Genomic DNA, 21,733 nt, shown 5'->3' with positions numbered 1-21,733 from the left:
ACTTGTTATGGAAGGTTTGATTTAAAAAGAAAAGGAAAATCACCATAAACTTAAACAACTATATATCTTTTTAATTCATACCACACATCATTCAAGAAAACAACACATGCATGTGAAAATAATCAACTAAGTGGGGATACGAGAAAAAAAAAAAAAAAACTTACTAAAGAAATCTAATAGGGTTAAAAACTTGATAACCTTACAGGTTAGGTTACGAGAGAAAAAAACATCTAACAAATTTTAAAAAATATATAGATTTTAATAAATTTAGATAGAGAGAATGTGTTAAGAATATTTATGATATTTTTAGAGGTTCACGATGAACTGTTCTTTGTAACAAGGTAACATACATTTCATTTCACACATTTAATAAGAATAAAATAATATTAAAAAAATAATATTTTTGTAGCTTTTCGAAAAAAGTAAAAAGTAATAAGAATAAAATAGTTCTAAAAATATATATTTTTGTGATTTTTCAAAAATAAAAAATAAAAAAGTATTGTCAAATTAATATAAAAAAATTATCTGTGTCAAAAGTATATTTTTTTTTTTCATTTTAACCCTTTTCTATTTTCTGCACGTAACCCAGGGACCAAAAATATTATCTTGATCAGAATACAACTATCACCAATGTAATAACTACACGGCACAGCAGACAGCAACAACCAGAGGAAATACTGAAGCTTAATTCATGAGTAGTTTTGTAACTTACAGTTAAAATACAAATTATTTGAGAATTGAAAGGAGGGTGATAATCTGATCAAGAAACAAGAATTCTCCCTAAGACACAGGCTTCTTGAGCTTTTCAAGTTTGAGTGACTTCATCTCTTGAATTACATCTTTCAAACTGTTATAGGAGGAGCCACCAATCTTGATTGCTTTCTTTGCCACATCGCTCAGCGCTTTCACTCTCCTTCTCACTTCTTCACACTCTTCTCCTCCACCCATCAACAAAGAAATAGCCTTTGCTATCTTCTCCCTCTCAACAATCTCATTCCCAAACTCACTCCAACTTTTCCATTCTTTTGCTCCAACTGGCACTGCGATTTTCAGCACATCCACCAGCAACCTTTCATTGAAGAACTGTTCCGCAAAAAGAGGCCATGTCACCATTGGCAAACCCGCATCCACAGTTTCAATTACTGTGTTCATCCCACAATGAGTCACCACACCTCCGATAGCAGGATGTTCCAGAATCAGAAGTTGTGGGGCCCAACCCCATATCAGATAACCCTTCTTGCTTGCTTCCACCCTCTTCTCAAACTCCTCCACAAGAGCCCTACTTTCGTCCTCATCAATTTTTCTCACCACCCAGATGAAATCATGCCCACAATCTTCAAGCCCGTGGGCTATTTCCGTAATCTGTGTGGCAGAGAAGTTGTTCATGCTCCCAAAACACACATACACAACAGAGCCCTTTTGCTTTGAATTAAGCCAAGCAAGCCAACCTACTTTCTCTCTTCCTTCTTCCACCTCTTTGCCGTGTCCCCTTGAACCCTTATCGGAAGCATCTTGGTTCACCCATGACGAAATGGGTCCCACGTTCCAACTCTTTGTCCCCATGATTTTCCGGTAGAGTTCCTCGTAAGCTCCTTCAAACGCATAAAAGCTTTTGAACAGTGACCCGTAACTCCTCTTCTCTGATTCCTTAACCATCTTCATTAAGTAGGAGAATGGGTCATCGGGTTTCTTGAACCGTGCAGGTATCTGTGAACGCGTCATCTCCATGTTGTAGGGCAACCCAGGAATCAAAAAGCTCTCATCATCCGACTCTACCTTTTTGTGAGGCTCAAACCGTTCGAGAGAGTCCATGGCACAGTGAGCAAAGTAAGTTCCACCGACGTATATGAGCCTCGGAATTCCAAACTCAGCAGCAGCATCGACACTCCAAGTGTAGAACATGTCGGAGACTAAGAAATCGGGTTTGTATTGATGCAAGAGTTGTTGGAATTGAGTTTGGATGGTCTTGTTGAGTGCTTCGTAGAGTTTTCCACCTATGTCTTTGGAAGTGGTTGCGTTGATGGTTTCCACTCCTTCTGGCAAACCCGGCACGTGCGGCAACTTGACAAGGTGGGTTCGAATGGAGCGACGGCGGCTGGCGTCACGGTCGACGGAGCTCTGAAAAACGGCGGCGTTTGCTGGTGTGGTGATTATGGTGACATCCACGCCGTGCATGGCGAAGATCCTGGCTATGTCTACGACGGGTACGAGGTGACTCGGCGTTATAAAAGGCAGAAAAATTGCCTTTAGCTTTTCGTACTCTCCTTCAACACCAATAGACTCCATGATGATCAAGATCAACAATGATTCTTAGCCCACAGTTTTCAATTTAGGAATTAGTTATATATTTGAAGTGTTCTTATATGTTCTCTTCATTTAATAAAATCAATTTGAAAACTCTCCAACTAATTTATAAGAAAACTTCTAAAAAATTAATAATATACAGACTCTCACTGTTTTAAATATTTTGCTTTTTTTTTGTACCATATTATTTATAATACTTGTAATTCCTAAAAGTTAAAACTAAAAAATAAAACCGACAGAGTATCGGTCTCCATGCAACCCTCCCAGTCCCCTCAAGTGACAGGTGCCAAAGAGAACTTGTTAGACAGCAACATGCTCATTATTATACTGTAAGTGCAACAGTTGTGAATTATATACTAACACCACTATGCCAGATAATCTTCATTTTTCAACTACAACACGCCATAGATTAATCTATCTTTATATTTTCTTTTAAAATATTAAAACAATTTAATTTTATTAAAATCTTAATTTTGTGTAGTTTCATTTTTAAATTACAAAACTAAATTATTAAATAAAAATCAAGGTCCGTCAAAATTAGTTATTCTAAATATTTTCAAACAGTGAAGAGATAATAATGTTTAAATATGAATAATATGATTAAAAAATATATGTCCTTTAGAAAAAGTGAGTATAATATATTTTTAACAAATTTAGTTTACAGTAAAGGACAGGCTCTGGCCGGCTAAATGTAGGCGGGGATGTTGCCCGTAATAGTTGTCTCTTTATGCTGAAATGACACTAGCATCCATCCATGGCCGTCCAAGCACAGCCATTTTCTATGTTAAAATGAAACATTGTTTTATACGTACTATGCAAACTAATAAAATGTGTACTGGTGGTAATAATTTTTGTTTTAACGTTGCAAAAAATATGAAATATTTTTTTTTATTTTAGGGTTAAATATGTTTTTCGTCCTTTAAGTATCACACGATTTTGGGTTTAGTCCCTACTCGAAATTTTGATAGTTTTTAGTCCTCATAGTTTTAAAACTCTTATTATTAGTCCTTAAAACTGGACGGCGTTAACTTTTAGTAGATGTGGCAAACGGCTACGCCAATGTCTTATGTCAGCTTGCCTCTTCACTCTCTGCCACGTTGCTTGTGCTTGAGAACTTCGTTCGTCTTCTCCGACAGAGCCTAACAGAGCCTAGCCTCCATCGGACCAGCCGCCGTGCCGGACCTTTCGCTCAGTCCAAGGCGTCGCCGGCGACACCAATCGCCACCGGGGCCATTGTCGGTCGTGGCGTCGATTTCTCCCTCCTTGACTTTTCTCCGCGCGCGAGAGAAGCTCTCTGGTTCCTCCACCAATCGCCGCCTGAGAGAGCCCAGCCTCCGCGAGCCACAATCCAAGATGGTCACCACTGACGTCGTCCTCGACAACAGGTCAGAGTCGTGAGGACTTGTCTCCCCTTCCTCTGATTCGGCACGGCCCAATATCCCCATTTCGACGAAGCAGACGGCTGCCAATGTCCACTGTTCCGCGCCGTCAACACGTGCTCCATGGCATTCCATAAAACGCTAATCCATGGCATTTCCATAATCACCTGAAACTCAGACAAAAACTTTTGACTTGCCAAAACAAAAGGATGATTAGAAAATAATAATTGCTTTGTTTTTGCTGTATTTGGAATTGAAAACAAGGCAAATTAATAAACTAAAACATGCAAATCATGCGCGTAAGTTGACTACAAGATAGAATGATAAAATAAAAAAAAAGGTGAATTATATCACTGTTAGCATTAGCAAAAGAAATGCATAAGGTGCTCTCTTTTCCGACACCATTACCCGACCTGCAGATTCCTTCATGGTATTCAGAATTACATCTGCATATGCCCTCTTCAAAGCCACCATTTCCTGCACAACCAAATATATTGTTACTGGAAGAACCACAATTATCAAAACTCAATCACATAAACATAAACACACAAAACACCAAACTTTCCCTGTTCTTCTCTAATCAGAATTTGAATTTTAAATCTATGTTATACTGAAATTCAATACAAACTTTTAGCACCCTAATTTTCAAAGCAAAATATTGATTCCCGTTGAAGTTTGAAGCTAAAAACAGTTAAACTGACATCTGACACAACTTTTATTACACAAATTGTCACAGTAAAATATCAAATTCAACCATGATCAGATAACAGCACTAAAAACATTAAAGCTGAACTCGAAACAAACTTTTATTTTAGAAATTGTCACTCGGTAAAATTCTAATTCTAAAAGGAGAACAACCATGCAAAACAAAAAAGAAAAAAAAAGAAACAGTTAAGGAACTATATACACCATTATGTACATAAATCAAAACAAAACAAAAGAACCAAAAATCAAAACTAACAACATATCATTACAAAAATCAAATTTTGAGGAAATGGGTGTGTTTGAATAGCCATAAAGCCATCAGAGTCCTCAGATATGGCGCTAAAGGCGACAGAGATAGCAATTAGTGATGGTGACGTTAGGTAGTTAGGTTTGTTTTTAAAAAATTCAAAATTTCAAATTTTGAAGATAACCAAACTCACACGAGATTGATGTTGTTGCATTGGAGTGGAGAAAGAGGAATGGGAGTGTGGAAAGGTTCCGGTTGAGAGGAGATTCTGGTTTTGTCTGAGTTTCAGGTGATTCTGGGAATGCCATGGATGCGCACGGAGAAAAGGCAAAGAGGGAGAAATTGACGCCGCAACAATGGCCCCGGTGGCGATTGGTGTCGCCGGCAACGCCTTGGACTAAGCGGAAGGTTCGACACGGTGGCTTGTCCGATGGAGGCTAGGCTCTGCTGGAGAAGACAAACGAAGTTCTCAAGCACAAGCAACGTGACAAAGAGTGAAGAGGCAAATTGGCATAAGACGTGGCCTCGTCGTTTGCCACATCTACTAAAAGTTAACGCCGTCCAATTTTAAGGACTAATAGTAAGAGTTTTAAAACTATGAGGACTAAAAACTATCAAAGTTTCGAGTAGGGACTAAACCCAAAATCGTGTGATACTTAAGGGACGAAAAACATATTTAACCCTTTATTTTAAGGATGATAAATATAATAAAGTTTATAAATTTGTTAGAGATTTCAAGTGTTAGTATATTATTGCATTGGCATTAACACGTGTTATTTATGATGACTGTTTGACATTCCGTTAAAGACGTAAATAAATAATTATGAAGCATGATAGTAAAGATGAAAACTTGAAATTTTAAAATTTAAATTATAAAAACAATTTTTTCAAATAAAAATTAAGTTTACAAAAATTAAAAATATATTTGAAATTGATGAGAACTAAATCAAAATCTTCAATTAACTCCAACGAATTAAAAGATAAAGAGGGTTACTCCCTCTACCACCACATGTTACTCTTTACACCTCTTCACTCTTATTTTGTCTTGCAAATCAACAGATTCATTTGGCTTTCAACGGATTTTGACATATATCAACAAAAGTCAAGATTCGTTTAGCCTTTGAACGAATTTCTTTCATACAGAAATTTTTTAAAATAAATTAAATAATTATAATAAAATTAATAAATAATTCAAAATCTAAAATTATATATTACACATAAAAATTTATACAAAAAAATAAAATTAATAAAATAAAACAACAAAAAAATAAAAGAAGCCAAACACGAAGATCTGAACGGATATGCAAGCTTTAGCAGATCTTGACATCTGTCGACAGAAATCAAGATCCATTGAAGGTCGAACGGATCTTCCATATCCCTTATGACATTTGCGTTTGGCTTCTTATACATTTTTCGAACAACAGCACACAGATACTAGCATTTTTGGGGCGAAATCAACCACGAACCACACTCTTCTTCGCGAACCAACCATCTCTAGAGCTAACTCATTGACAATGGAAGCATCAGAAATGGAGGAGGAAACAAAAATCACAAATAAGAGAAATATTAGGAGGAGAGGAAAAAGAGAGTGAAAAGAAAAAATAATTTTTTTGTGAAGGAGTGGGGTGTGAGGCTGCGACAATAAAAAAATGAAAATAGGAAGGGAAGAAAAAGAGAAGTTTATGTGATGTGAGGGTGTGGGACTGCTGTAGAGAAAAGTGAAAGGAAGTGAGATTAGATTAGACTTTTAGATTAAAATAGGTAAAATTAAAAAATAAATATTTAAATAAAATCAGTTTTGAAAAAAAAAAAGTTAAGAAAATACAGGAAGCAACCTGTGGTGGTGAAAGGGTAACCCTCAAAGATAAACATGTCCATAATAAGCGTTTTGGGCCTCCAATGAGGTCGGTGTCAAATCCTATCACTGGGCACCACTACCCCTTCTCCCTTCACCTCCCCAATTTTCTTTAATTCCAATTATATCTTTAGATTAAAATTTTTACTTTTACTATTTTAATTTAGAATGTTATTCCCTCCGCCACCCCATCTTCTCCCTACACCTTCTCAATTTTTTCTAAATTTCAATCTTATCATTTTTATTTTTACCTTTACTTATTTTATTTTTTATTTTTAAAACTCTAATCCCCTTTATTTTCATTTCCACATCCATCAACATCATTCTCCATTTCCCCAACCAAACCAGTTATATATATATATATATATATATATGACACACATAAACTCCATAGATATAGATAGAATTGGAGTAATGAAGGACAATAGTATAAATTAAATTGCGCAGAAAACACTAAAAAATAAAAATATAAATAACAGTGAGGTTAGGAATCGAAATTACAAGTGTTATATCTCATCTTAAACTTCCAAAAGAAAAGTTGAATAGAGAAAAAGAGAACCTCGAAATTGGAGCTAGGAAGAGGAGGGAAATCTCATCATAAACTCCTCAACACACGCCTTTAATCAATAGTAACACAGTAGTAAAATTTCAGAAGCCCATTTCAAGAGAAAACATATAATTTTGTTATTGATGCATAAACCTCACGGTGTTTTTAACGACCGACTTGTTCAATCTTTTCGTTCTTCGTCCGAAAGATTTCACGACTGTTGACACATAAACCTTACTGAACCAGAGCGTGTACACTTTATACGGGAGAATTAACATATATATTTTCAAACGGATGTCAACGTGAGTCGAGGGATATCGACTTTTCTAAAATGAATATTGATATCTGTTGACGATGTTCACAATCATTTAAGAATTAACGTATATTTATATTCCTTTAAATATTAATAAAGGATAAAAGAGGAATGGAAAGGTGCATAAAGTGGTGGGGAGAGAGTAACTTTCTTCAAACAGAACATTTCTTTCTACACCCCGAATAATTTCAACCTCCGATCCTGTAAAATTTAAAATTCTAAATTCAGCCTATGATTTAGATTTTTCAGTGGTGTGTACAAGGAATGTGTAATCCTGAGACATTTTGCACTATACAGTTTATAATGTTAAATATCAATTTTTTTATTTTAAGATATAAAATTTGAAATATAAAACTGTATCCTGGATTATATTCCGGTCGATTTACACAATTTCAAATGTGTTTTTAAATAAATATTTTTTGATTTTGATAAAATCTGTGAAAAATGCACTGTTATAAGTGGAGAACCATTGAAAAAAATGAAATTTCGTTCACGAACAAAGAAAAAATAACAAGATAAAGTGAAGAATATTACGGTAAACAAGTCACTGCACCACCTATGAGATGCAGATTGAAATTACATGCAGTAGGAAATGCACCTTTAAAGGTCACTTGTTCTTGTCATACTACTAATCATAAATTACTTACAAGCTTTTGTTAAAATATAATAGGAATTTGGAATTTTCACATTAAATCCTCACGTTCAAATCTTGGGAATAAAAAATTTACTGGAAAACGTTAATACAACTGATTGGTCAAATTTGAAACTGAAACTGATTAGTCCATATAATATTAAGGAACAAAATTAATCAATAAAGGTATATTTCCTATGATTCTTTTATTTAATTATTACAAAGGAGTATCAGTAATGTACTTAATGGGCCCGTATTTATATTGATGGAATTATTTTATATGAATTGTTCTGTGATTGGATTGATCGGTCTCTCAGATTCAGTCAATAAACATATTAGTAATGAGATTTAATAAAATATAAAAAAAACAGGTTACTTATAATCAAAGGTTGATAGAGATTTCTATAAAAATAAATCAAATACATGATTGTTAGGATTTTTTAAAAACATTTAGCACGCACAACTATTAGTTGTAGCATACAAATAATGTGAAAAAGAGTTTCAGTGTGAAGAAGATGACTTAAAGTTAGTGTTGTCAAAATCGATTAGAATACGCGAATCAATTCGGTTTACCATAAGTTTGGGTCGAGTTAATATGAAAAAAATGTATTTTTTTGAGAGTTACTCCCTCCACCACCACATGTTACTCCTTACACCTTCCTATTCTCGTTTTGTCCTGCAGTTAAAAGAAGCTTTTTCTCACGAGGGTTAACGTAAAAGATCTGTTGAACAACGTATCTCCCACCCCCTCACTTTTTTAAAACCCTAATTCGACAGCCCCTGTCCCTTACCTTTCTCTTTTAACAATTTGTTTAATTTTTTATACATAAAAAATATTATAAAAATTATTAAATTATGTAAAATCTACACAAATAAACATTTACAATATTCAGAAATCAAAATCTACAAAAAAAAAACTAAACAAAAAAAATTAAAAGAGTTGAAATGCGAAGGCTTGAATGAATGTGGGAAATCCGTTCAGCCTTCAACGAATCTCGACATCCGTGGACGGATCTCAAGATCCGTTGAAGGCTGGACGGATTTTCCACATATGTTCAAGCCTTCGTGTTTCTCTTATTCTTCCTCTTAAACAACACACCACATACATCCAATCCATTTACAGTACACATATACAAAAAGAACAAAAAAAGGAAGTTTTAACCACAAAAATGTGCAAGGGAAGAATAAACGAAGAAAAAGAGGGATGGGCGGGGGCTCTGTGTGTGCAAAGAAGAGAGAAAGTGAGGGGGTGAGGGCTCTGTGTGTGAAGAAGAGAGGAAGAGAGAAAGTGAGGGGTGGGGGCTGCAGAATTAGAGTTTTAAAAAAAAGTAAATAAAGTTAAATGATACAAGTTAAAAAATTTTAACCTAGGGTATTTTTGGAATAAGAAAAAATGTAGGTAGTAGTTGGGGTAGTGGAGGGAGTAACCCTCTTTTTTATACGAGTCAATTTTCAATCTGTCTTACTTAGAACTCGGCTCACTCGGGTTGAACCCGTGGTGAGCTGAGTTGATTCACCAACCCACCTAATTTAATTTAATAATTTATTATTTTATGTTTTAATATTATTAATTAACATTTTTTATTATATTGTAGATGAAATAAAGAAAAATAAATTTTAAGAGAGCCCTAATATTATAAATGGATAAATGACACAAAAATGATCAATATTAATAACTTATTTTTTTGTTTTTTATGTTTGCTTTTAGATTACATTTGGATTGTATGATATATTTTTTTAAATGATATTTGAAGTTTAATATCATTTTAAAAATAAATTTATTTAAATTTAAATTACAAAAGAATTATAATTTTTTAGAATTTGAAAAAAAATTATAATTAAATAAATCAATCCGTTTAATCCACTCATATGTAATTAATTGAACCGAGTTTAAATTTTTTTAGAATGGTTAATAAATTAGTATTGTCTCACTAAGTTACTAAATTACTAAGTTACTCTATTACCTATTTTGACAATACTATTTAAAGTGAACACGTATACTTATAACATTTGGATATCATAAAACCGAGGATAAACTTTTAAGTCTATACCATGACCACGAGTTATTTTATTTATTTGTTTACACATGTGATGTCAATAAGAGATACTGTGATCAATAAAAGAACACTGTGAATTGATGTAAAGCAACAACCAACTTTTATTACTTATTAATTTTTCTGTTTATGAAATAATATGACGGTTATTTTATTTATTTGCTCACATGTCATCTTAATACGAGATTTTGTGATGAATAAAACAACACTGTAGTTGATGTAAAGGAACAAACAGCTTTTATTACTTATTAATTTTTCTGTTTATGAAATAATACGACGGTTATTTTATTTATTTGTTTACACATGTCATGTTAATACGATATTTTGTGATCAATAAAACAATAATGTGAATTGATGTAAATGAACAACCAACTTTTATTACTTATATATATATATATATATATATATATATATATATATATATATATATATATATATATATATATATATATATATATATATATATATACACTATTCGTCTAATAAATACGATAGATACTCAATTAAAAAACGTAAAAAATTTAAGTACTTAAATAAGAAGAAAATAGAGTCACATAGCGGGAGACGGTATGATTCATTGATGGAAGCCTTATCTTCTGTGCCACGCTTTCCCCTACTATAGATGGAGCTTTCTGCCTTCCCCACCTTCAAAGCAGTTTCTAATGCTTCCTTAATTCTATTTTCTTCTAATCAACTCTGCAGCCGCTGCTCCTTTCCTCTTCGTCGCGGCGATTATGGCTTCTCTTGGATTCCCGAGCCAAAACTGTTTGTTCGGATCAAGATGTGTTCGGAGAAGAAATGTTCGTCGTCGAACGGTTACGGTGGAACCGAAAACGGAGAAACGAAACCTGATTTCGTCGAAGTCATAGGCATTGGTTCTAGGAAGGACGCTATTTTTGATTTCTGCTTGAGCGCGCCGTTTCAGTTGCCTTTGCTGCGGTTTTGGTAACGGTCTACTTTATTTTCAATGTTTTCGCGTTTTATATTTTCATTTCGGAAGTGTTAATTTGAAGCTGTTGTCGTTTACGTGTGATTACGTTGTTTTTCTTGAACTCTTGATGTTTTTCAATTGATTTTTGGTACGGATTAGTGTATGGAGCTTCTGACTATTCCTTAGTCGGAGATCCAAGTGTGGTTTGTGTCTTCTTGGCTGTGTTTGCTTCTTCTTTTATTCTTTCTTTAAAAGCCCAAGGGAGAGTTGAATAAGTAATAAACCTTATCTACATCGGGAGGCTTGTTCGGGAAAGAGAAAAGTAATTAAAATTATTTGCGTTTGATACAAATTATTTGTAGGTTTCTATAATGGCAAAGGATAATAAATCAGTGTGTTGTTACTGTTGGATCATTAAAGCTTATAATGATTTTTAGCAAGCATCGTGTGATGAGAGGTTGTGAAATTTTGTTATTGTTCTATCCCTGGCTTTGGGAGTGAAAATTTTACTTCCTATGGTAGAGGTGAGGTGACCATGTCACAATTACCACTAGATCAAAGACTATAACTAATAGTTAGTACATAACATTATATACTTAAGAGTATGTGTCCTACCTAAAGTTTATGTGATGCATTGAGCAGAAATTTTATACTCTCCTTTATAGTTATTTAACTTTCTCTGAGTTTATTTTTCCGTTCACTCATCAGTTGTCTGAATTATTTTACGTCTTATCTTCTCAAGACTGACATTCACAATACATAATTTTGATTATTTGCGCTCCAATTTGGGCCTTGACCCCAAGAAGCTTTATTTGGTTATTCACAAATCTTGTCACTCGATCCCAATTTTACTGGTGCACAAGATTCCTTAATTCAAGATTCCTTAATTTTTCGGCACTCAGTCTTGTATCATGTTTAATCAAACTCTGTCTGTGAACAATAGCAATTGATGCCTTCAATATCAATATCACTACTACTCGATATAGAACTTCAAAATAGTATATCAGTGGGGGAACAACCTTTATTTCCTTAGCTGTGGGATTTAGTTAAATTTAAACTCACATTTTAAGACCTTGTTTGGGGTGAAAGACATATATTTTTTAAAGGTGTTTCTATGCTTAAACGTTCCACGTGATAATTATGCTATTTGCGTTTTGGTCTTTTGCTGCATCTGTCCTTGACTATCAATGGAGTGGAATGTCATCTCCAATATGTTTCATTTATTACAGTGTATAAATGTGTGTAAATCTCATTCTACTAGTCAATTTTATAAGGTTGAGTTAGACTTAGATCTCACTTTCTTAAAATGGTTTCACAGTCATTCAGAGTTTGTCCTTGCAAAGTGCTGGGCCTCGTGTCATCCACTATGGGGTTCTCCCTAGTCCGATGCTCGAGATGTCCCATATTTGGTGTAGCGTTGGGGTGTTGAAGAACTCATATAGACTAGAAATAAGGTCAAAATTATAATATATATGTAAGTGTAAATCTTACTTTATAAATTGATTTTATAATATTAAGTTAGGCTTAAATTACACGGTCTGAAGAAAGTAAAATAATTTACAAGGGTTAGTAAAGTTTGTGGTATTTTAAAAACATCTTTCAGAGTACACTGGAAATGACTTATGTATTTACTAAATTACTTCTTCCATTCCAGATAAAACGATCTAAATTCTTCTGGAATTGATTTATATTTGTTGTTTTTGCATTTTGATCTTCTGGAATCTTCTGCAGGAGTATCCTTATGACAGAATCAGAAGAAGCGCATTTACAACAAAGATCAATTGAAGAAGGTTTTCATTTGGTTTAATATAACTGTGATTATTTTTTATCCTATAATTATATTCTGTCTACTTTAATACAGAGACACGTGCAGGCGTATTTTGGGAGAAAATGTTTAATCGAAACATTCTTCTTGATTAATTCTTTATTATATACAATTCATTCTTTATTATATACAATTCAGAACCAAAAATGAAGCTTAGTTTTTGATGAAAAGAAAATATTGAAGGAAAAAGGGGGTAAAGTGCCTTGTGTTGTTCGTGAATTTCAATTTAAATTTTCATACATATCTCTCATTGATCTCTGTGATTAAAATCTAATAATTTTTGGGCTATCTATTGCAGAATCTCATCCAAGAGTTGTCAAAGCTCCCGTATTTTTGAAGTCATGCTCACAGACTATTGTTCTTGTTTGTACATTCCTTACCTTCAAAGTCTTGTAGTAAAACCTCTGTTTCAGTAGTAGTAATATGCATCCATGGGTGTCCAGGTGACGTGGTGTGCTGTATCCCTTTCACCTGATGATTTTGTGAAGCATGCAGTAGTCAACTGAGATTCTTAAATTCATTATTCATCATCATAAGAGATATGCTTGCTTGATCAAATGAAATTCTGTAATTATGTGTTGTAGATAGTTTACAGCTGACTGGCATGAGTTAACATTATATTCCTTGCAAGGTTAATTATTTAATGCAAAAAGCAAATCATAAGATGTATGACTCTTGCTAGCTTTCATTCTAGTTGTTTGATACATGTAACCTTTATCCTTCCCTTCCCCCTCTCTTTAGGTGGCCAGTGCAGGATATGGCTTGTACCACACTGTTGCAGCTGATATTTTTGAAACTGTAAGGTCCAGGAATGGATTAACAGTGGCTATAGTTTTGAAGCCATTTAGATTTGAAGGGCTTAGACGCCAAAACGAGGTATCTTTGACTCTTTCAATTACATGTTCTTTTATGCCTAAACATGCTTTCAAGCACCGTTTAAAAATTTCCACCTGTAATATGATGACTCTTTCTGTGGCCATATAATCTTATTGAATATGATTACCTGAGAGAATTCCAGTTAAGGTTATTGGTCATTATTTATTCTTCACTTTATGATTACTTGAGATTCCTTGACTAATAATATGTTTATGGTCAAGTCATGTCCAGATCATGTAGTATGTTTAATACTTTATTTGTGCCATAAATTCGTAGGTGAAGGCCTTGATGCAGAAACTTAAGGAGAACACAAACTTACTTATTGGTGAGCTATACTTCATATGTTTGCTTGTTAAAATTTGATTCTGACGAACTTCTTATCTGGCTCATTAATGTTTGCCAATTATAGCTAATAATTAAAGGGGAGTTTTTCTTTTTCTGGAAAGAGTATTTACTTATTATAATCCGCATGTGTAAACAACATCACTAAAAAGCCATCAATTTCTTGCTATGTCAAGTCTGATGTATGTCCAAGGAGGAATATGTTACACAAGCTGTTTCTGTGTTAAACTGGTACCAAGCGTAAAAGAAAAATTGAATTCTATTATCAATAAAGGTGATACTGTCTTGTACTGTTGGCAAGAATTGATCAATAAGTGCAAAGGTTCTCTCTACTTAAGCTTTTTCTGAGGCTATTTATTCCATGTCCCACCTGTAAATAAGTGACCTCCGTAAAGTAGAAATAGAATCACTATTTTCCCCTTTATACTGCTTAACCTACATTCTTTTTAACTAATTGATAGCTGTCTTTACCCTATTGGAAAGTAATATACTATAATTTACTCTTAATTCATTAATCAATAGGCCTACAAAAGCTACAAAATTTTTCTTAGTTGTTGATTTATGATACAGAAATTGATATTGATGCACTGCTTGAGAAAGACTTGTTGACTCTAGATGAGGCCATGAAGACTGCTAATGATGCAGTTTTGCTTGCTATTAAGGCTGTCTCTGTTCTGAATTCTGTAAGTTTAGTTTTATAATATACTTCCTGCTATTTGTTTTTATAAAACTATTTTGTGGTTATATATTGAAAATTTTGCAGGAGATGCACAGAAAATTTATAGACAGATTGAACGGTGGGATGAAAGAGGCCAGTCTTTCAGAAATTAATAAAGTAGGTTTCAATGATTTTTACCCTGATTCAGACCCTTCTTTACACAACTTGATAGCGTAGTTTATATTTTCCTTTAAACAGGACCGCATTTGAATAATGTTTCCATTTTCTTTCACACCATTCATTATAAAATTGGTGTTGTTGTGTACAGATGTTAGAATCCTATAAAGAAGCAGGGATTGGATTTGGAGCCGCTGCTAACATAAAAGCTTCAATTTTGCAGTCTATATTCGATAGTCCTTTCCTGGGTGCTCGATTGAAGGTATCAATCAGTTTTTTCCATATTCATGCATGATAGGTATTTTTTATTTGTTGACGGATCACAAATTTTCAAAATACATTTATTTAAAGGCCATTGTTGCTAAATCCTTTTTTCAGAATGACTGACTGGCCCCTCTCCGCCATTTTTTATTGTAGTTCCTTTTTTTAAAATTTATTTTGGACATTTTTGGCTATCACTCTTTTCGTTGACTTCTAGTTCTTGTTCCTATACCGTATAAGCTTATTATGATTACTATTTTGTTCAGGATCCAAATAGCATAGTTATATGCACTCTTGCCTGTTCAGGACCCATCAGTGATAGTGATATAGAAATCTTTCTACGTACTTTCCGTCAAACAACAAATTACACAAAAGATATTATAATATCAGCAATACATGACCTTACTGTTGAGCCCAACCTACTCATAACGACAGTGCTTACACTTGGGTAAGTTTTATTTTTGTGGATAAAGTAGAAGTTTCTCAAGTCAAAAAGGAAAGGCAAGTTAGGTAAATACATTTCTTGAAGATATGAATATGAGCGCATGTTGGTAAACTTCTTTTTTCAGAGTTAGAACTTATGAAAGCGTATTAGTGTGTTTTTACATCTATACATTAAAGTTCTTAGCTTCCGTATATTTAATGTTATTGCTGAGTTGAAATTGAGAATGATTTATCTACACCTGACTCTTGAAATTTTAACAGAGGATTCTATTCTTTGTTCTATGCATCAATATGAGAGTTTAAAAGAAGGTTTACTTGCTTAATGCTAGTTTTGGTGCAATGAACTACCATCAATGCGGCACGTTGTTTATGCATGTCTTGTTAAGCACCGAGTGTCAACCTTGAAGTTTTTTTGGGGTGTGTATCATGTCAGCTTTGTGTCATTTGAGCAGAGCAGTGAGATATTGTATGTTTTCTAATGTTTCTTTTCTATCTTACTCCCTGTTTGGTTGAGAGGAAGGAGAAGGATGAAAGGGGTTCAAATTAATTTCTCACTTATTTTTGTACTAATCTCTTCTCCATTTTTCTTCAATCAAACATTTAAGCTCTGCTATTTTTTTCATCTATTTCTTCTACTCTACCAAACATGGCATTAGTGAAACTTCATATCACATGACTTGAGAAAGTACTAGTAGTGTTCATTTCAAAATGAAGGCTGAATTTCATTCAATTTGAATTGGAAAGATTAGGATTCAATTACAAAATAGGTGTTAGACCTTGGAAAACAGGTGGAAATCCTAAATAATTAAACAGTGAATTTTTCATCAAATTATTTACGAATAAAATACTGGGCTATGTTTGGCCAAATATCTCCATAGTTTTTTTAGGACAGAAATATATGAAAAAGAAAATGAGCTGAGCTTTTCTAGAAGTTAAAAATAAAAATTTAGGTAAATCACTAGAGCTTTTATAAATTAGCTTATGGATAAGCTTTATTAAGCTTATAGTGAAGTTCAATTATCTTTTTCTTCTTATTTCCCTCCTAGAAGTGCTATGGAGAACTTTGTCCAAATAGACCTTATATTCATATCATTGGTTTAACATATGAACGTATTAATTTCAAATGGTTCACCGTTAAGTAAATGTGCTCAGTTTTTGTAAGAATAAGTTTTGTAGAATAATGAGGAAGGTTTTGTTTCGGAGATGTGTTATAACAGGATGAGACATTCAACAAGGGTTCTTTTATGAGTTTTATACATTTTAAACACAACATAACACAACAGAACAAAATAATAGTGTTCCATTCCTTTTTTGCCATATTTTGAACGGAAAATGCTACATATCATAGGATCTCAACATTTTGTTTCTTTACCGTCCTTAGGACATAACACAACAGCTTCAATTTGATGAATGCCAAAGAATTGAAATTATGAAGATGATTACTCACAAAAAGCCGAATTGGTAGTTCAATGAAACAAAAGAAGTAAACAATCACTCTTTACTGCTCACTTCCTAAACATTGTTTTTGAGAATACACCATGCATACATTTTGTGAAATTAAAGCCAGATATTTACTTGAAAGACCTATTAGCTGACTCAATTTTATAGTTCAAACTGCCCTGAATTACTGATAATTTTCTTTAATCTGTTTATTTTTTCCTTATTCCCTGCACAGTTTCTGATAGATTTCTTTTGTCATTTAATTAGCTGTTTAAATGTGGAACGGTCTTCCCAGAATGGTGGTATACTATCCAGACTTGCCATGCATTTTCCTCTTATTTTTAGCTTTTGGGGAAGACATAGTCAGCAACAAGTTGGCACTGGGAAACAGACTGAAGTATTTCTGCCAGAAATGATGAGTTCTGATGATGTTGATGAGAAGACAAATCAGATCGCTTCAGATGGCATAGATAGCAATCTTGATAAAAGCTATGAGGAGTTGGAGCCAACAATGAGCAACAATTCCAAGTTTCCTGCTTCAAGGTTTTCTCTGACTCCCTCACCTGTTCCTCATACCTTTTTCAGCAAATTTTCCCAATGTTACACAGTTTTTCATTTTTGCTTTTGAACTATATAATAGGGATTCAGGAAAAAGTGAAGATTTATTTGACACCTCTTCCAACTATAACATCCTCTATGACTCTATTACTGAAGGAGGTAATTTTGAGACATAATTCAATTAATGTGTCAGTTGACTTAACATTTGTCTGGTAATTTGTTTAGTTTGTCTATTGAATTTCAAATCAACTTGCATTAGGTGACTCTGCTTTTCAAAGGGAGCAACTTGAGAACTGGAATTTAGGTCCCGGATTTGAGGTGGCAAAGAAATGGGCCCAGGAAAAAGCTGCTGATGCTACACCAATTGTTGATAATCTAAGCATCTTCCACCTTCCTGTTGGCGTGAGGCCTTCAGAAGAATTGAAAGAAAGACTAGAAATCTCATTTATGACAAAACAGCATGAGCCTGATACTGATAATGTTGTGAAAGCACAATCATTTAATGGAGGTACGTCTTCTTGGAGTGCAGTGACTGATGCTAGCTTGGAAGCAGTTATGGAATTTGCATCTTCACTTTTGAAAGGAAAGAATGCTAATAAATCAAAGACACATGGAGTACTATCTGTTCGTGCTGCGTCTATGTTGGTAAATGAGTATTTCATTTTTTGATGATATATGTTCATGCATTTATTACTGAAAGAGAAATTGAGGAATATTGTGATACTAGTCGTATTCAGGGGAAATGTCTCCTAAATCAGATGTGCACCGTTTAGTCATTTTCTATTCTAGTAGCTTTGTCTGTGGTTTATTTGAGATATTTTCTATTCAACTATCTTCTTTTAGATTTACTTTTAAATTGTTGTCTGTGCTAGAAAACTTATTGTCATTAGCAGTTCTTTCCCTTTAGTAAAGTTCTTTATTACTAATAATATAATAGAAAAACGGGGATAAAAAATGTGTAGCCTCACTAACTCCAAATTAAGCTCGATTAGTATTTGAATATGAGCTCAAGTTTGACCCCGGCTTCCTATTAGCAGAAATATGAAAACACACATTTGAAAGTTTTGCAGCTTTGCATAAATATGCGTTTTGCTAGTTACACAAATTTGGCTTTAGTAATTAGTTCAGTGGTGAGCATCAAATTTTATGGATATTATCAAATGTGTTGGTTGTAGTTTCTTCAGTTCAAGCTCTTACAGATGAGGGTCATACAACTGAATTTCCCATTTTGCATGACAATATAGCTTTCCAAAGAAATGACCTCAAGACACTAACACCTCTGTTGCTTTTCAAGCGCAAGGCAAATTCCAACCTTTTTGTGAGGTCATAGTATTCTTTAATTTTTAAGTAATACATACTTTGTTTTAGTAAAATTTGTGAAAATTTATTCATGATCAACAGCTATATAACAATTATTACTTCATTACTTCTAATTTTAAATTTTTTTCACGTGCCATACTTTAATAGTTCGGTGCTTTTAGTTCCTTAAATTTTTCCATATTTTAGTTTTTGTCTCCCACTTTGATTACCAATAGTTATCGTTCCTGTATTTTTGAAAATATTCAAACTTATTTTTAAAGGTTAAATAAATAAGTTTGGATATTTAAAAAAATTTAGGAAGTAAAATCAATGATTTAAAAATACAGGGATAGAAACTAAAATTTGATTTTGTTTAAGAGACTAAAATACTATTAACTCGTAATAGTTTATTGCAACCTTAATTCATGCATGATGATTCTAGATTTAACTTAATATTTTTGTACAGGAGGCAGAACGTGATTTCTCAAAAAAGTGGAGTCCAGTGGTGGAAATGCAATATCGGGGAGGAAGATACAAGGGACGATGCCAAGGAGGTCTACCTGAAGGAAAGGTAAATTCGTAAAAGTCGATAATAACAAGCACACTAGGCTCGGGAAATATGTTTTTTTCTCTTCCCCTTTTTTTTGGCCTACACAGCCCAATGCTGAAGATAACCAACTATGTTAAATGAAAATTTACAACCAGGGGCGCCTTGTTCTCAGAGATGGGAGCATATATGATGGCTTATGGCGGTATGGTAAGAGATCGGGTCCGGGTACATTCTATTTCAAAAACGGAGATATGTTTCAAGGATTATGGAGAGATGATGTCATACACGGCAAGGTTTGTACCCCTTTTTTAAGTTGATTATTTAGATATAATTGTCAAAGCCAGGAGTACGACAAACGTAATTTCTTTTGTAATATATATAGGTTGGATTCTGCTACCATAACGTCTTGTGTGTGTTTGTGCCATGGTAGTCTGTATATACGTAGGTTGTGTTAGGATCTCTTAACGCTAATATAATTTTTAGCAATAGTTATACATCCTGTAACTAAAAGAAATTGTTTCTTGTCTGTATATGTATCCAATTACTAGCAATGGCTGCATTGATCTTGCACACCAATTTTCGAAATTGAATGGTAATTGTGGATTCTTGTTTCATATGATCGATAAATAAATCTGGAAAGTGCAGTGTCCGTAATTGCATAATGGATTGCACAATAATCTTTGACGGTGCATTAGACTAGATTGATCGTATTTGCTGTATTGATTAAGCAGGGTTGGTTTTATTTTCACACTGGTGATCGGTGGTTTGCAAACTTTTGGAAGGGAAAAGCTAATGGTGAGGGACGATTCTACACAAAGTCCGGTGATGCCTTCTTTGGCAATTTCAAAGATGGGTGGCGACATGGCCAGTTTCTCTGTATTAATGCGAACGGGACAAGGTTGGTTGTTCTCTCTTTCAGTTATCGTGAAGTTTCGATATTCTTACCAATGCAATTGTTAACATATAAAGTTTCTGCCAGATATGAGCTTCAATTTGATAACAAAGGGCCTTCATAAAGATATAAATTGACAAAAGCAATTAAGCTACAGTGTGTTTGTGCGGCTTATATTTATTTTAACATATCAAGTTAAAACATTTGTCTTGTTAATTATTTTATTGATAAAAATATATAGTTCTATAATTATCTTTATTGGGAACTGATTATTCAATGATAGGAAGACAAGAAAATAAATTCTTGCAGAAATGTGAATGTTGCATTTCATAAGTGCATTAGCAAAAGTTTGGGGTAGCGCTATTGTAGAACATATGATACGGTAGGGTGAAACTGAGAAAACTATGTGCCAAACAATTGAGAAGTCAATAAGTTGTCTATAGTAGACACATGATTTAAGACAAAATATTTGTCCTGTAACCCTTGTACCCGACCCCACCGGTAGCAAAGTGCTTGGTTGTGCCCGTCCTTGTATATTAACAATAGAAGTTCAATCATATGGAGTCAGAAGTCTTGCAATGCAATATCACAAACTTGTGTAGACTTTCATATTTGTTTAGTTGAAACGTCAGAATTTTCAAATTTTCACCTTTTCTGTACTTGTAAAAGGACATAGTTGATGTACTTGTAAGTAGACACAGTTGATGGGTGTAAAACGAAATTTAGACCTTCCTGCCAGTATGGTTGTTTGTCACCAAATTGACTTCCGTGCGTAACTGGCATATGAACAGGTACACTGAAATTTGGGATCATGGTGTTCGTGTAGATAGCAAGCATTTGGACAGATGAGCGAGGTGGGCGAATGCGGTACCCAAAATTTTGTAATTACTGTGCATTTTAGTCTTGTCTCCATTTTTTAATGTTTTATTTATCTCTTTTTGTGTTGTATTATTGTCTTTATCTTCCCACGTGGCCAATCTACCCTCTGGCTTCTTTTTCCACCTATTCTGGTAGAACTGCTAGTATCCATATTTCGGGTTTTAGAAGTATTTCGGAAACCAACTATATCTTTGAGTAGACAAAATGAATTGTTTTTTGCATTAGTTTTAGCATATGAAACATCATATATATACTTGAATCTTCAGTGTACCATATATCTAAAAATCTTGTATTGTAATTTACTGTAAACAAGCTTATCTGATCTGTTTGTATATGTTATCTGATATCCCATTAAACCATTTTTTGAGTTGCGAGATTGACTCAACTAAATTAGGTTCACTTTTACAAAGCTATTCTGAAACAAAACTTGTATGGAACTGTTTTGAGGCTCTTTCTTCCTACGCAATGGGAGTGGCAACCTGCGCCTCCCGAAATATAAATTATCAAATTTACTTCAATGTTAAATAATTTTTAATTTAAAAATATTAATATTTATGATTGCTTTA

The 21,733-nt window shown here is 33.7% G+C and overlaps 2 protein-coding genes across 3 annotated transcripts; one reads left to right on the top strand and one right to left on the bottom strand.

Moving 5' to 3' along the window:
* Nucleotides 1-656: 656 nt before the first annotated feature.
* Nucleotides 657-2,383, bottom strand: LOC108325335 (soyasapogenol B glucuronide galactosyltransferase). Its single transcript, XM_017558393.2, has one exon. It carries the CDS (start codon nucleotides 2,284-2,286, stop codon nucleotides 781-783), a length of 1,506 nt encoding a protein of 501 aa, XP_017413882.1. The 5' UTR covers nucleotides 2,287-2,383; the 3' UTR covers nucleotides 657-780.
* Nucleotides 2,384-10,579: 8,196 nt separating this feature from the next.
* LOC108326256 (protein ACCUMULATION AND REPLICATION OF CHLOROPLASTS 3, chloroplastic) lies at nucleotides 10,580-21,500 on the top strand. Of its 2 annotated transcripts, XM_052874779.1 has the most exons (17): nucleotides 10,580-10,980; nucleotides 12,698-12,756; nucleotides 13,090-13,154; nucleotides 13,533-13,667; nucleotides 13,944-13,992; nucleotides 14,580-14,692; nucleotides 14,773-14,844; nucleotides 14,996-15,106; nucleotides 15,372-15,553; nucleotides 17,257-17,532; nucleotides 17,630-17,706; nucleotides 17,807-18,192; nucleotides 18,842-18,870; nucleotides 19,313-19,417; nucleotides 19,552-19,689; nucleotides 20,128-20,294; nucleotides 21,080-21,500. In XM_052874779.1, exons 1-17 carry the CDS (start codon nucleotides 10,658-10,660, stop codon nucleotides 21,112-21,114), a joined length of 2,322 nt encoding a protein of 773 aa, XP_052730739.1. In that variant the 5' UTR covers nucleotides 10,580-10,657; the 3' UTR covers nucleotides 21,115-21,500. The 2 variants fall into 2 exon arrangements, with proteins under 2 accessions (XP_052730739.1, XP_017415128.1); XM_017559639.2 differs by lacking the exon at nucleotides 18,842-18,870 and having other exon boundaries at nucleotides 10,581-10,980.
* The last annotated feature ends 233 nt before the right edge of the window (nucleotides 21,501-21,733 follow it).

Source organism: Vigna angularis, chromosome 3, assembly GCF_016808095.1.
Source record: "Vigna angularis cultivar LongXiaoDou No.4 chromosome 3, ASM1680809v1, whole genome shotgun sequence".
Classification (NCBI taxonomy): domain Eukaryota; kingdom Viridiplantae; phylum Streptophyta; class Magnoliopsida; order Fabales; family Fabaceae; genus Vigna; species Vigna angularis.
This window is presented reverse-complemented; position numbering and strand designations above follow the sequence as displayed.

Excerpts from the sequence above, each read along its gene's own strand:
- LOC108326256 (XM_052874779.1), top strand. The coding sequence starts at position 10,658 with ATGGAGCTTTCTGCCTTCCCCACCTTCAAAGCAGTTTCTAATGCTTCC. Across the intron at positions 13,155-13,532 it reads GCTCACAGACTATTGTTCTT|GTGGCCAGTGCAGGATATGG; the intron begins GTTTGTACATTC and ends CCCTCTCTTTAG. Across the intron at positions 15,107-15,371 it reads TCCTGGGTGCTCGATTGAAG|GATCCAAATAGCATAGTTAT; the intron begins GTATCAATCAGT and ends TATTTTGTTCAG.
- LOC108325335 (XM_017558393.2), bottom strand. The coding sequence starts at position 2,286 with ATGGAGTCTATTGGTGTTGAAGGAGAGTACGAAAAGCTAAAGGCAATT.